Source organism: Calidris pugnax, unplaced genomic scaffold, assembly GCF_001431845.1.
Source record: "Calidris pugnax isolate Ruff unplaced genomic scaffold, ASM143184v1 scaffold41, whole genome shotgun sequence".
NCBI classification, from domain to species: Eukaryota; Metazoa; Chordata; class Aves; order Charadriiformes; family Scolopacidae; genus Calidris; species Calidris pugnax.
This window is the reverse complement of record NW_015094509.1, coordinates 23,562,241-23,577,280: the sequence shown is the minus strand read 5'-3', so window position 1 is coordinate 23,577,280 and position 15,040 is coordinate 23,562,241. Positions and strand designations below refer to the sequence as shown.

General features: G+C 38.5%; 1 protein-coding gene across 1 annotated transcript in view; it reads right to left on the bottom strand.

Moving 5' to 3' along the window:
- TG (thyroglobulin) overlaps positions 1 to 15,040 on the bottom strand; it is a 150,501-nt gene that overhangs the window by 90,975 nt on the left and 44,486 nt on the right. The window contains exons 23-34 of the mRNA XM_014965221.1: positions 14,859 to 14,981; positions 12,998 to 13,113; positions 12,283 to 12,391; positions 11,465 to 11,662; positions 9,712 to 9,879; positions 9,115 to 9,180; positions 8,314 to 8,394; positions 6,163 to 6,300; positions 4,969 to 5,145; positions 3,856 to 3,967; positions 3,305 to 3,384; positions 1,329 to 1,472 (exon numbers count right to left, since the gene is read on the bottom strand). Coding sequence (XP_014820707.1) covers positions 1,329 to 1,472; positions 3,305 to 3,384; positions 3,856 to 3,967; positions 4,969 to 5,145; positions 6,163 to 6,300; positions 8,314 to 8,394; positions 9,115 to 9,180; positions 9,712 to 9,879; positions 11,465 to 11,662; positions 12,283 to 12,391; positions 12,998 to 13,113; positions 14,859 to 14,981 — 1,512 coding nt within the window. The remainder of the gene's footprint in view (positions 1 to 1,328; positions 1,473 to 3,304; positions 3,385 to 3,855; positions 3,968 to 4,968; positions 5,146 to 6,162; positions 6,301 to 8,313; positions 8,395 to 9,114; positions 9,181 to 9,711; positions 9,880 to 11,464; positions 11,663 to 12,282; positions 12,392 to 12,997; positions 13,114 to 14,858; positions 14,982 to 15,040) is intronic.

Here is a 15,040-nt window from a genome sequence, read left to right as displayed (position 1 = left end):
GCTCCCCCTGCCCACAAGCTCTTGCCATTCTTTTCCTACTTTATCAGGCCTGTTGTTCCCTTCCTCTCAGCACTAGACCCTCAGCTCATCCCTCCCCAAGCCCACACCGAGGGTCTGGGAAACCCTATAAGGTTCTGTGGTGCCCCCTCAACTCCATGCTGCGCCTCGTCTTTAACAAGGGTGGAACCACAAAGGGAGGAAATGGATGGTGTAGGGGACAGAATGCCAATGTGGGACTTGAAAAGCTCAGGACTGAGTTCATCTTTCAGACAATTATAGTGTGAATGAAGGTTTGCTTTAAGTTCACCAACACTGTAAAACACAGTGCATTGCAAGGATATCTGATCTAGCTCTACTCAACTTTAACTGGATTATCTTTATATCACATGCACGGAGCAGTATATATCCACACTTCAAGCCTTCCCTCTCCACTTCGATATCAATTTTAAACTGATAAGTTTAAAAGCAGAAAAAAAGTATTCCTTATTCAAATTTTATCTCTCATCCTGTCAGCATCACCAGACCTGCCCCTGTGTCGGTTCTCAGTGGAGTTCAACAGGGTCCTGCTCACATACAGGCTCAATAACAGGCTATCCTTCCATAACGGGGAATACAGTCACACAGGTGTTGATTGTCCTTATTGTTTCAGATATGCCAAATCAAAGTTTAACAAAGAACACCTAGACCTACCCACAAGGAGTATAACAGATGACAAACCCATTAAAATTCTTCAACAAATCAATGGAGTTGTTTCGCTATGGAAAATAAAACTCTCTTTAACTAGATCCACTTTTGATTCCTCTTGAGAAAATAACCTAACCTACCATAAATTCTTTCTGCTTAAATGCATGACAGTTTCTTACTCCTTGAAGAACACAGTGCTATCTTGAAATCTGGTCTTGGCCCTTTCTTTACCAAAACAGCCAAAAGTGAATTTTAAATTCCATAACAAAACATATCCTTTAAGGCAACCCATTCACTCACACTGTTGAACCATAAACCCAGCAGGGAGAAGCAAAGAAGGATGTCCTGACCAGGACTGTGCAGTAAGACAAAATATATTTAGATTCCAACATTGGCTACAGGTCTCCCATACAATCTAAGAAATACAATTACACCTCTTTGAGATATTTCTATTCCTTTTCTGAAAAAAAGGAGATTAAAATGCACCTTTCTTTCCCTTGCACATCCTTGACTGCCCTGTCTATTTGCAGTCCCTGCAAATGGGTCCTCCTTCCGAAAGCTGAAGCTTCTATAAATTGAGGCTAAATAATGAACTTCAATGTACAGAAACCAGTTGGAAAGATCATGTGCCCTGCATCACTTACCAGGCTTTTGGTACCAGCCAAATGGGTGTATTCTGGTTTCAGCCTCTGGCAAACTACAATTCGAAATTTGCCAAGCACTTCTTGCTTCCTCAGCACATGTCTGGATGCCCAGGCTGTTCAGAGTGAGGCACACAATCTTTCCACCTGACAGGGAAAGACAGGGTTATAGAAATGATGAGGAAAATTTTCCTATTCTAGGTAGTATTTTAAGGAAAAAAGAATACAGCACTGTTCTACTGAGTGTTAAAAAGAAACTCCACTAACTTAGAAATCAAAGGAAGGAAATACATAAAGTGGGCCACGTATTACTGTTGTTGAAAATAGTGTTGAAAAATCTCAATTAATTCAATGTGAGGAAAGATAGGTAACCAACATGAACACCCATTAAGGTCACTAGGAGTGTTTCCACTGAGCAAAGATCAGGACCTCATTTTTGAGCAAGCAGTCCTCTTTGGTTAATCCAAACCTGGAAATTAAAAATCTTCATTTATGTTGAAACACAGCTCCTTCTTACATCAAGATAAAAATTCTGACTTTCAAAGACCTAGTGTATATATTTCTGTGCTTGAAAAGACTCGGAGTGTTTTAAAGACAGTTAGCAGTTTCTTCTAGCTATTTATTCTAGCCTATGTTAAAATCAATAATGAAAGTTCTCTTGACTATATCAGTGCCAGGACTGGATGTCTGGAATGCCATAGATAAGAAATATTGATCAGATGAACAAAAAGGTGTCAGTTTTGCATGTTTGGTGCTTTTAAATCCTTAATTTGTGTTAGAACTGTTTAAAGAAACTTAAGCCGTATTCAGTTAAGACTTCAGATTTCATGTGGTCACATGGAGGTACGAAAGCTGTCAAGTATTTTTGATTTGTGCAGTAATTCCAATCTAAACTATATTTGTCTGCTCAACAAAAAAGGGAATTAAATATATATATTTATGAAGTGCTCCAAATTCTCAAATCAATTGTAAAACTGGCACATCCCAATGACCTCAGGGAATATTGATTAGCACATGACACTTCCAAAAACAAGGCTGGCAATTTCAGTTGTCTAAACCTGGATTTGGAATAAAATATTAAAACGTATTTCATTGACTTTGACCTGGTTTGCATCCAATTTTAAAGACCAACTGAAGACTTTCTTTTAAACAGAGCACTTCCTTTACAGCAGGTGGAGAGAAAGAAAAGTACCAGAAGAGCATTCAGTCAACCAAAGCTCTTAATGACCCGATAGTTGTGTCTACACATCCCTCTGCTAACTATAGAGGAAGCATTGGGTGACAACACCCCTTAATTAGCCATCTCAGGTGAGTAAAATGTGTTTGTCTGACTTTCTAATGGCTTTCAAGTCACACATCTTTTTAGAGATCTGATTTCCTCAGACTAACAGAAATTCTACTTGAGATGTCTTAAGAAGCTAAAATACTAAGGTGGGAGAAGATAGGCAACCCCTATCCTCAAACAATCTTCTGCAAGTAGAATACTAAAATCTGGGAGAAGTTCAGACATCCAAGAAAGCCAAAAGGCTAAGCTGCTCAAAGCATCCACAGACATTATGTGCTTAACGTGCATTTAATTTCAGTAACATTTAGTTTTATAAGTCCCTTAGGTTTTAAAAATGGAACAAACAAACAAACAGAAAAAAAAAAAATCACAAAAAGAAGTCAACAAACATTTTGGAAGAGAGGTTGATAAATGAGAAATAACAGTTCCCTGGAGTTTTATCAGTTTTAACTTTATTTTGTTCAAACTGCAGCCTCTTAAGGACTCATTCTTGTGAGGCTTTCTTAACAATTTCTGAGTTGTGGAGACTGTCATTGCACTGAACTCCTAGAAATGGCCATAATAGGCTGCTAACGAGAGTTGCATAAGATCTGCAAGGGTTTTAAAAATTTCCTTCACAGCAAAAGAATAGAAAAATTTGTAATAACATAGGAAGACTGAAATTATTTTTAAAATACAAATAGTGAAAAAATACCTGATAGCTGGGAGTCATTGAAAAAGCCAAATCCTGTGCAACAAGGGTCAGCATCACACCAACGCTCACACTCAAAAAAGCTGGAAAAATAAAAACAAGAGATGCCTTTCACGATAAGATCCCCTCAAGGTTCTTCATACTGCATAGACACTCCCATACTTTTTCTATTTGTAGATGAAATTACATTCTATCAATATAGATCCACCAGACTACATTTAATAATTTAGATAAGTATTTTGATACCTGCCCCAAAAATATCATCTTACATTAATTTGGTGCATTATTACCACGAGATTTAAATGGCCAACCAGCAATTCAGTTACAGTATGAGTAATAATTCACATATACAAAATCACTAATTATACACATTATTATTATAATTCAATTATAAATTTCCTTTAATTCATATGCTTTTTTATCTTTGTTAAATATTCTCAAATAATGCTTTTCTTGGATCAATACATCTGATCCCCTTCATGTACATAACAGGGTCTTGGTATTCCAGGCATGATTAAGTTTCCAGTAAAAACAAAGGAACAGGCATGTCCTACCCATCTGAAACTGTTTTTCTGCTCATGTCAGTCTTATTCCTCACTGAGATCTCAGTTACTTTCTGGAATGGTACACGTGTGTAGAAGCTCTTCACAGAACTTTTTAGAGTGACTTAAAGGAAAGAAGAAAAACAAAATTAGAAAAATCAGCTTAACCTTGTAATTTATATATACCGATCAAGTAATCACATGATAAAGCTAAAGTTTATGTTTATATGCTACAATGGTCTTGATGCATGAAAAGGTATTTTTTGCATTATCACAGTAAACTTTTGACAGTTATGCCTGACTATGAACAAAAATCCATCAAGTAAAGATTCTAAAAACTTAGCAAAATACATCTCCCAGATAAGACTTTCAACCCAAAGTTTCTGAGATCTCTATAGATATTACTACTTCCTCAAGGTCCAAAAACTGGGGAGCAACTCCGGATTGGAAGACTCCAGCGTACTCATACAGTAGTCAGCTTGTGCTGCACTTTGAGCTCCCTCAAAATACACAACTTAATAGTTTTTTTTCAGTGGACCTCTGCATTTTTCACAGCAAAAGTATAAGGTTCCTGTATAGAGATAACAGGCTTGTTTGTCCAGCTTCCACCCATGAGCCCTATGAGAAAATCAATCAACTTCCCAAGTATTCCAAGTATTCAAAGAGCAAAGGTTAAAATCCACATGTCTATAAGTCTGGATTTGCTAAAGAAAAAAATAAAAAAGGAAAAAAAAATGCACTCAACAACTTCCAATTTTTGCATTGCTTAACTACCATGGAAATTTTAATGGTTGAAAATGGGCTTGGTGACATACCAATGACATTCCCATTTCAATCACATTATAAAAAGACCTAAGGCCTGGTATAGAAATTATTTGAGTTACCCTTGGCCTCACTGAATTAGGAATAACTGAGGTGGAGAGTGGAACTCATGGTTAATATCTTTCCATTCTGAACCGAAAATGAAAATACCCATACCCAGAACAGCCTGGTTTTCCCCTGCCCAATCACAACCCAGGACTCATTCATACATTCAGACTTTTTATTTCAGAATCAAGAGCCAAAACACTAGCTTGCATTATCAGGGTTAGAGCACACATTATACATCCAAATCCCCAAACTTGCCTATTTTACGATACAATGTCTGTGGTTGCCGGGGTAGCACGGTTCGACAGTTTTCTGGTATTTGATTGATGCTGCCATCACAAATCTGTGTCTCTGGGTAGAGAGTGCACACAAAGTATATATCTGTGGCGTTTTGAAGATCTGCCATTCGACAAAACTCATCTTCTTGTGCACAACCTAGGAAGCAAAGTTAGTAAGAGTTACACACACAGAGGGATTTCTTCTCCTCTTCATTCCTCTTCATGTCTTCAGTGTACTTAAAGCTGACCTTCAGAAAACAGCTATAAGTGAAAATGTCAATATTACTCCATTATGGTGCAAGAGGAACAGGGACAGACTGTTTCTAGTGACACTGAAGAACAGCCTTACCTGGGGAGCACAGAAAAGAAGCTACACCACAGGTAATTGTCCCAGCTGGGACAAGTATCAGCCTGCTATATTGGTGTCACTAACACAGTGATTCATAAAGATATCTCTCTCTTTCTTTCTTGTAAATTTGATATACAAACTGTACAATCATAAAAGAACTCTGCATCAGTCACACGTCTATTTTAAAGAATAAAAAGGAGAATAAAGTCTACAATGTTTTAGGAATTTTTTGCAAAAAAAATACATGAAATGTTCATGTTACACAAAAATACAAATAATTTTTGCAGATTCAGCTTTCAAGCCATTTGCTTGTAGCAATTCACACTGAAATTTGTTAAACCCATTTCTTAACTACAGTGGCAATAGCTTCTGTAAATATATACCTCAATGCTTCATTTTAAACAGGCATAGCTCTACTGACCTCTTGCAGTGATGTTTTCGCACAGCTTAGTACTCTCGGTTCTGCCTTCCTCTCTCTTCTCTATTTATTACATGAAAATATACTGTATCATTAACTGCAAACATCTGAATTTTACATTCTCTTCTCACAACTATGTCATCTTTTTGGAGGTGTACATTTCAAGAACAGCAGGGTATTGTCTTAGCTGTTTCTTCTACTTCTCTTGCCCATAACAGGGATACATTTCTGCCACAATAGGCAAAAATCGTAAGGAACAGGTGGCCCTATTAGCAACTTCCATGAAAATTTTGTGGGGTTTTCTCTGAAAAATCTTTCAGTCCAGAGTTTCTACTCATCATAATACCTATTAAAAGTTATAATTAATTATTATTCTCTGTAGAATAACAGTCTCCAAGGTGGCTTACGTGTGAGACACCAAAGCACAGCTTCCTCTGCTGAGTACTTCTGCCTGAAGACCCAATACTGCTGGTAAGGGAGAGAATAGTTCTGATCACTTTGTATCTGGCTGCTGTCCATTAGGTAGAAAAGATCCTTTGTAGAATCTGCAATTCAAACAAACAAACAAACAAACGAACAAACTGCTCAAGCCCACAAATCTTAAGTATGATCTGGAATAAATTAAATTTATTCCATTTTGTTGCAGCATACACCAATACAAATGGGATAGCACACACAAAAGGCTGCTTTTAGTAACAGAATTGTCCACCCACAGTTATTGATGCCTGTGTAGGCACTGCCTCCTTGCTGAGCTCCACTGCACAACATAGCATTGTCAGACTATTTTCACCACCCAAAAACTAGGTGAATTTCACAGTTGCTAGAAATAAGAAGGTTCTCTCTACTCTGTTATACAACACATCAGCCTAGCAGTGAAGTATGATACTTCAAAGGATGTTTGCAATACCTTAATCAATCTAGTGTTATTAATCCAAAATACAGTTGTTTCCTTATATTCCCTTGAGAAGCTTTTACACCTCTCAATGTTAAATGTTTTCTTAACAAGCTTAATACCTATTTCAGTCATTTAATCATTTCTTCTAGCTTATACTCCCACGAACAACATTAAATAACTCCTTTCTGTCTCCTGCTTGTGACTTTAGATGTGCATATAACACTTTATATCTCCTGAGCTTCCACTGAATCAATATCTATTTCAGGCAGTTCTCAAATTCATCCCTTTAAATAACAGTCCAAGTAAAGCATTGAAAGAAATAAATACTCTTCACTGATCTTTTACAAATTTCTTCATAACATCTTTTTATTCATCAAATGCCATTGGCAGTTGCCATCCCCAGTTACTCCACAGGAATGATTTCTGTTATTTAATCTTACACGCACTGAAACAGCCAGACAAAAATGAAAATAGTAAAGACTGTTTGCAGCTGAAATGCTGAAGCACCTCCTGGGAGTGCTCAATAGCTTTGAATTTTCCATCAGAAAACAGAAAAGATATGTTACCATGTGCTTTAAGGATGATCATCAGAGCAATAAAAGCTGTGTAGACATTTTCCCAGATGTATCCGTAACTTTTTTAAAAAGGTGACTTCTAAGTCTTGCTACCTCTCAACTTCTCTCAAAATAGTTTGTGTCATGATTAAGACTAAGGGATGGAGCAAGAAGCTGCATTCCTTGCATAACTTCAGGTTTTAATGATATCATCAGCTGCAGCAAGGTAAACGGAGAACCCCGAGGGCTGCACTCATGCCTTGGCAGGTACACGCAAGAGAATTTCACCCAATATATTAAGTGCGGTTTTTTCTTACTTTTAAGTCTAGACTTTAAAATACCACTAATTATATGGAAGCAGAACTAGGTAAGTGGACATTTTAGTTTACTTTCAAATTCCATTAGCAAAATCAGCAATTCACTTCATGTAAGGATTTTACAGGTATTAGATCACACGCTCGGGTATTCATCAGGGCTCCTCAGCAAAGATTACAGTTCATTACAGATAAACCAAAGTGCTCTCTGAAGGCCCAAGGGAACACTAGTAACTTAATACAAATGATTTTTGGTATATACATGAAATTATAATGAAGAGCAGACTGGTGGAATAATAAAGAAGCTAGAGAACTTCACATGTCCCTCACTTTCATCATGTATGGAGGAAACACTTGTGATTGCAGTTTCATCCTGAGTTCCTCTAAGCATTGTATTGAAGTCGTATTGTCAATAGCAATAAATATGCCCAGGTACCCAGGCTAAGGATTTGATTCCTGAGTTTATTTGATTTTTTTTTCCCATCCAAATAATATTTCCTGAGTCTTTACAGTTCAGTAAGTCTGAAAGAACAAGCTTTCACAGAACATTTTAACACTTTCTTTTCCAGACTTTTCTGACCTGGAAAAGTAAAAACCATAAAGGCAGGAGATTCACAATTTGAACATGTCTCTCAAAACCTGTATTGCGCTTCTTACCCAAGAGAAATCCCCCGGACTTCACAACACTTATATCATTATGAGATATATATGGAAATATATGATATTTTTCAGTCAAATTCTGCACCCCTCTGAGCTATCTTCTGCTGCCTTCTCTGTCCACCCTTACTACAATACCTGATAACATTAGGTCATTCTCTGTCTTCAAAGCAGTAGCACTGCATGCAGAGGTTTTAGTCCGGGTTACCATATCAGAACCTGGAATTAAAAAGCATAGTAATTTCATTTGCCTTTCATCCACAAGACAAGTTCACCCTTAGTGCACTAAATTTAGCAAACTTTTTAAAGTGCATCATTTAAGGAAAACTCCTTAGATAGTTCCACCAACTGATGAATCAAAAATGATGAAAACCATCTATGAATAACTCAGTGGGAAAAAACCATAAACCAAAACGTGTTGTTTAGAGTATAAAAACAAATTGCATATCCTCAATCTATATATTAATCATCAGTGGTCTGGGTGCTGTGTGCACCAGTATCACAAATCATTTGTCTTTCTATCTCTGTTGTGATGTTATGAATGTAAACTTGCAAAACCAAGACATACATGGTTATTGCACTAATAACAGTAACCCACCTAGTTATTCATAAAGTGCCAAATTATTAAGGTTCCTGGACACTGATGGGACAAAGGCAAATATCTCTGTGATCACATTTTTCCTGGGTATTAGAAGTTATAAAGCATATTCCGAGACATAAGAATTTACCCAAGTTTCATGAAACTGACAGTAGCAGAATTACTCCAGATTACACCCACCTCACCTGGAAAGATTGCTAAGTAATGTCTCTAGTTGGATGCTATAAAATAAAGTGATTATAACACTTCCAGTTTAAATAAGTTTCCAGAACTACTTACACATCTGCCACTGCCTACCATTCATCACAAGTTTTTATGACAACTTTTGTGAGACAACTCACCTCTCCACAGATAAACTTGCTGAAAGGTAGTAAAATTTCTTTCTGCCTCTTCTGCCAGTTTAGAAGCTAGGAAATAAAAAGTTTGTTAGAACAGCTGCTAAAATTAAACAGGTAGTACTGAAATGCTCAGAAATTACATTAAAAACACATCACTAGACTATGCACAACTTTGTTTACAATACAAGACTCTGAGGAGGAAGGAGCCAGGTGCCCTGGTGCTAGTTTGGGCCCAGGGTTTTATTCTGTTTTCCATCATTATTTTTTTCTGTGCAGCTCTGGGCATCTCTCTTCTTGTCTTTGCTCCAGAGTTAATCTTTATTTCAGATTAGTGTCTTGAATCTGCCTAAACTTAATATTACAGGATGATATACTTAAAGCAACACATTCTTGACTTTCATCAATGATCACACAGTAAAGTATGAGAGGCCCTCTGTCTAACAATGCATCCAGTTGGGGAGTTCTTATTCTCTTTGATTGTACAGATATGGATTTACTTGAGAAAAAGCACTGAACTACAGGAGCAGACTGGTGAAAAAGGCAGAGTCTACAGAAGAATTAAAGAAAAGGCATGTAAATTGAGATAATTCATTGACATACTTCCACTGAACGCTTGCCCTCCCAGTGTGAAGAAAAACTTCTTCTCTTTTTCGTCATAGCTCACACCTTTACATATCCCATCTATACCAGGTGTTGGTGTTGGACTCAAGCCATTCACATTGCAGATCAGCACATCCGGCTGGCTCATCAAACTACACAAAATGGTACCTAGGTTCAAGCAAAGAGAGAGTTGCATCACTCCAATCACTTTGTAGCTACACAGAGCTTTTCACTCCAGCATCCCAATTCTTTCTCTAAAAGTCAATTGAACTTGTGCCACTGGGCTAGATCCCCATACATTCAAATTGGAGCACTAAGGTTTGCTATTCATACCTAAACCAAACATTTGTAGCTTGCTTTTCAGAGATTTCAAGCACACACTATTACCACCTAATAAAATACTACTATTATCTGATAATACCCAACAGTGTTCTCAGCACTTTATAGCACCACAGACAGATATTCAGTCCTTTGGCGGTCTTACAATCTCAGGCTCTGAACCAAGAAAGCACTTACATTTTTCCTGGGATGGTTTTCTGGATTGGTGCCTGATTTCAGTCAGTCTAGGTCTGACTCTCCCCTACCATCGCAGTGCAAGTCGGGGGGCACCAGCACACTTAAGGCCAGATGTTTTGGCATCATTCTGTTACCATAACGTCTAGACAATATTTAGCTCTTGCTTTGTACTCGCTGTCACAGCTCAGACATTTCTATGGTTTTACAGTGCACACTCTGATACTATATTTTTTAATGGGCTGAGTACGAGATATTGAATGTGTTACTTTTATTTACTTACTTATTTTTAAACAAAATGTTAGTCAAAGTAATGCGTTTACCTGTATTACTGATCCAAATAGGCCACCTCAACTAAACAGGGTGCCCTACAACACTAATCTTCTCCCCATCCCCTTCGACACCCACAACAATGTAAAAAATTGATGCTATACATATAAAGTTTTCTTAAATCCAGGATAAGGTTCCACTCAAAACTAGAGAGATGCTTGCCACATAGCAGTCAGTAGCACATGCCTGGATTTGTAAAAGCTCATTTTTAAAAAACTTGTGATGTCTCAATTAGAACTATAGGAGATGCACCTCCAACAGGAAAGTTGATCCCATGTGACCTCAAAAAGAAACTACAAAAAGCAGGCACTGACATTAAATCCTGAAATTTGCTGGCAGAAATCTGCGCTCTGACTAAGTCCCACCTGTTCCAGAATCTGTCCATCCCACTCCCACCTGCCCTCCTAACTAGACACCCAGACTTAGGCAATTATAGCATTCCTGCATGCAGTAACTTTACATAATTCCCTACTTAGCATCCTGTTTTCCTGCTCCAAAAGAGGAGCTGATTTACATTTGTACTACAAGGACTCTGTCTGGAGGCACCTTCTTAATTCCCCCATCAGCTGAAAGGCACCAAGTTCTGGCAACCAAGTGGAATTAAGTAAGGAGAAAGGCATTTTCAGAACAATTTATCTCATCCAGATGGAGATATGGAAAGCAGGTCAAAATAATTATCCTTTCAAAATGTCCATTTCTCTCCAAGAGCAGCTCACTAACTCTTTATCTCTATTGCTCCAGGCCAAGTCTTGGGCATTACTCACAGTCTGCCTACACCAAAATATGTGGATGATATAGAGGCAGGCACTGGTACGATGTAGAGGTAGGTGTACCACGTCCAAAAATTAGTTCTACTCAGTTAGCATTGGTTTTATACTGCATAATTTTGTATTTTGCAGTTAGACAGTACCTCCATCAAGTGCAATCTGACTCAAGATGAAGCCGTCGCAGCAAGAGTCCCTGCTGCAAGTCTGCCGACAGAAGAGCTGAGCATCAGTCAGAGAGGTGCTGGCTGCAGAGACCACCACGGAGCGATACACACCAGAAAGCACGTTCTGAAAACTGGTCCTTTCAAAGGTCTTGAGTCCAGACGAGTTAAATTCTTGTTCTGGGTGGACAGAATGGGAAAGAATTGTTCAAAAGAGCTCGGGAGGAGATGGGATGCTTTTGGATTGCCTGCAGACTGGAGCTGGTTGAAAGTTTTATGATAAAAACTCAGCCTTAAAATTTCTTTTCTGGACATTGAAGTTCAAATGCAAGACAAGATCACCAAATGATTTGGTGCAATTATACCTGGGTAATTGGTCTCACTGGAGACCAGCTGGTATATTAGTAAGACAGCTTGCAGTCAAGATTAATGTAAACTGTTAAATTATATACAAACTGGTCAGTGATAAGGCCTTATATAGTCAAATAAAGAGAAATCATAGTACAACAAAACAGAACAGGATAGAATATAGAATAATACACTGGATAAAATGTAAGCTCTTTTGGGACTGTCTGCCATTGCAATGGCTTACAAAAGCTGTATTCCTACTTTCTAGGGAACAAGACATGACAGGAAGATTTGCTGAGGTTTCTGGTCTATGACTAAATGTTAAGCTCTGAAAAATATTATGTCACCTTGAACAAAGATGCCCTCCCACATTTAATTATGATCCTAACTAGAAGTAATTACAAAGTTAATCATGGCAGTCTAACATTAGATGAATGATTTGCATGTGGTACCTCTCTTCAAATAGAGCATCACTGCATCTCCCTCTGGATTCCTGACATGAAGCAGGCAGCTGAGGCGATCGATGCCAGAGGCAGCAGGGTTCCCCAAAACACCTTGCACCTGAGACAGAAAACAGGCACACACAATAACTACAACCTCATTGATTTCCTCTCCTAAAACACATTTTCCTCATACAAAAACTCATGTGGAGAAGTTAGCGCACACGGTTTGTGGCGCACACCTCTGTGTGGTCATTTTTTATTCTGTCAAATGGAGATCTCGATTTGTCAGTGCCACTTTGCTGTATTTAAAAGTAGTGACTAGGAAGCTGTTACAGTGCTAAAGAGGACATGATTCAAATCCTGGACCGGAGGACTGAAAAATGATGACTGCTTCAGGTGACCTAATCACTGACCTGGACACTTCTAGTTTCCAGATTAATCTCCCTTTCAAGTTAACCTGATTTCCAGATTGTGGGACCTCAGCACATTTTAAGAACAGAAGTGCTGTGTGATGTTTCAACCAAACACTGAGGCATTCAGATGTCAGTTTTGGGAACACTTGAGAGTAGCTTCTTTAGCAGCCTGCGGGAACTTATTACTGTCATAATGAAAAGCAATGTGCAAACATCAGGAAACAACCTCCCTTCCTTCTGTGATGCCTTCTATTTATATTGAACCTACAGTATTATGATAAACACATATCTTTAAATATGATCATTTTTACCTGTTCAGAAGTGGTGCAGTTGAAGTTGACTTCAGCAGCACTGTACAATTCACACAGAATTTCAGCTCCAGCAGGAGTTACTGTGGCAAAACCACAAGCTTCTTCCCTCTCACAGCCTGAAAAACAGGAAAGAAACATTAGGTTTCCTAGCAATTCATGTGTAAAATTCCTGCTAAAAATTTCACTGTTTACTGCTATTTACCCAGTTTGTCATATCTCTGTCAGACAGCAAATACATGAATTTCATTAACCAGATGAACTTTAGTATTCAACTATTTTAGTAGAGGGTTAGGTTTTTTAAGTTAACTTAATGCAAAAAAAGTACATTCATCATCTGATGATACAAACAGCTGAGTTAGGTCTAAACCCCCACCCAAATATTTAATGTCTGCTGGATAATTTTGCCTGAGGTAAAATTTGCCCTCGTGTTCTAGGAGCAGAGTTAGTGGTGAGTGTGCAAGGGCAGAAGGATCTTCAGCCACTCCTAAATCTGGGAGGGGATGGCTGCTTGCTCACTCACACTGGCCAGGTGATTGCTGCACAGACGGCCAGCACAACTCAAGAATTTGATCTTTCCCTCCTTCCTATCACTCCAATATTTGTCACAACCTGTTTCCCATGGGGTTACTGTATCAGAGAGATGTGATGTGCTGGCAAACTGGCTCAATGTTTCCAAGTGTCTTTAGTATAAAATCAACCATCTTAGAACAAAACATCAGCAGAACTGTAAGATAAGCTGCCTGACTTTGTTGGGAAGCAGAGAGGGAAGGGTTAACTCTTACCCTTCAGTGAGCAACTCAACAGTAATATTTTGTAGTAGTGCTGCCATTGGACAGTGGGTGTAACTTATAATGAAAATAGAGGGTACGTGCACTTGAATCAGATTGCTTGTCAAAAGGGCATCTTTTCCTCCCTAAATTCATTCCCACCGTCCTCTCAGCTCAGTGCTTTGCTGTTGAAGGCTGTTGGTTTCAGAGAAAGGTGCAAGAAACCCTGCAGTGTACACCTAGGGGATGATCTGCTGCAGGAAAATCATGCCAGTAACACATATAAGGCTTCAGAGATTCATCTCTTCGCATGAGGTTCCCCGCTAGAGCAGGGAATGGGACACAAAGCCACTGACTTTGTCAGACTCTGGTGATGTCTGCCCTACAAACAGAGCACCTGTGTTATTATTGCCAGGGTGTTTTTATTTTGAATGTAACAGCCCCCACACCACACCCCCTGCCTCTCTTCATAAGTCTGAGCATCAGGAGACACAAGGCAAGGCATTGATTCAAAGCACCCTGACAGCAGTGCAGTGATCCCCCTTGGTTTTAGATGACTTTGAATCAATATAAATGAGCAAACAAGACACATCCAGATGTAATATAGTACGTACATTGTAAGTCTCAGCAGAGGAATATCCCTGCACTGCTTACAATATCCTTCTGACATAAGCAAGGACAATTATTCCTCTTTTATGTGCCAATCAGGTAATTTGGGAAAGGTGAAAGCTTGCTTTTCACACATGCTGAACACTTAATCCTTCTTTTGTCTGCACATTTGAAAAGGCTGCTGAATGTTTCCTGGTCTGAATCTCAGCTCTCATCCATATCGCAAACTATACCAACTGGCTTTAAAGTCAGATGACTTGTCTAACGTGGTAGATAAAGTCAGAAGACTTCTTTCTGAAAGAAAGACCAATCTCTTCCCTGAATCAACGTCACCAGAAGTTGTAAACATCTTGCAGTGAACTAGTGCGGAATTGCAAAACATACAGTTCATCTAGGAACTTAACTAGAAGTGCTTCTTATAAGAAGATTATTATTTTTCATGATGATTAGTGTTGTCTCTACAGATTTCTGAGAGTTTTCCTCACCTGAAATACACTGAAAAGCCGAACTTTGCAGGTCTCCTCCAAATGACTGGGACTGAAGAATCTGAGCTTCTTTTGACCCATAAACCAGTCTGGAAGCAGGTATTCTCTCAAATTTTCTAAGTGCTATAAAAAAAACCACAAAAGAACCAGGTGCTATTATCAGTTCTCATGCTGCAAAGAGA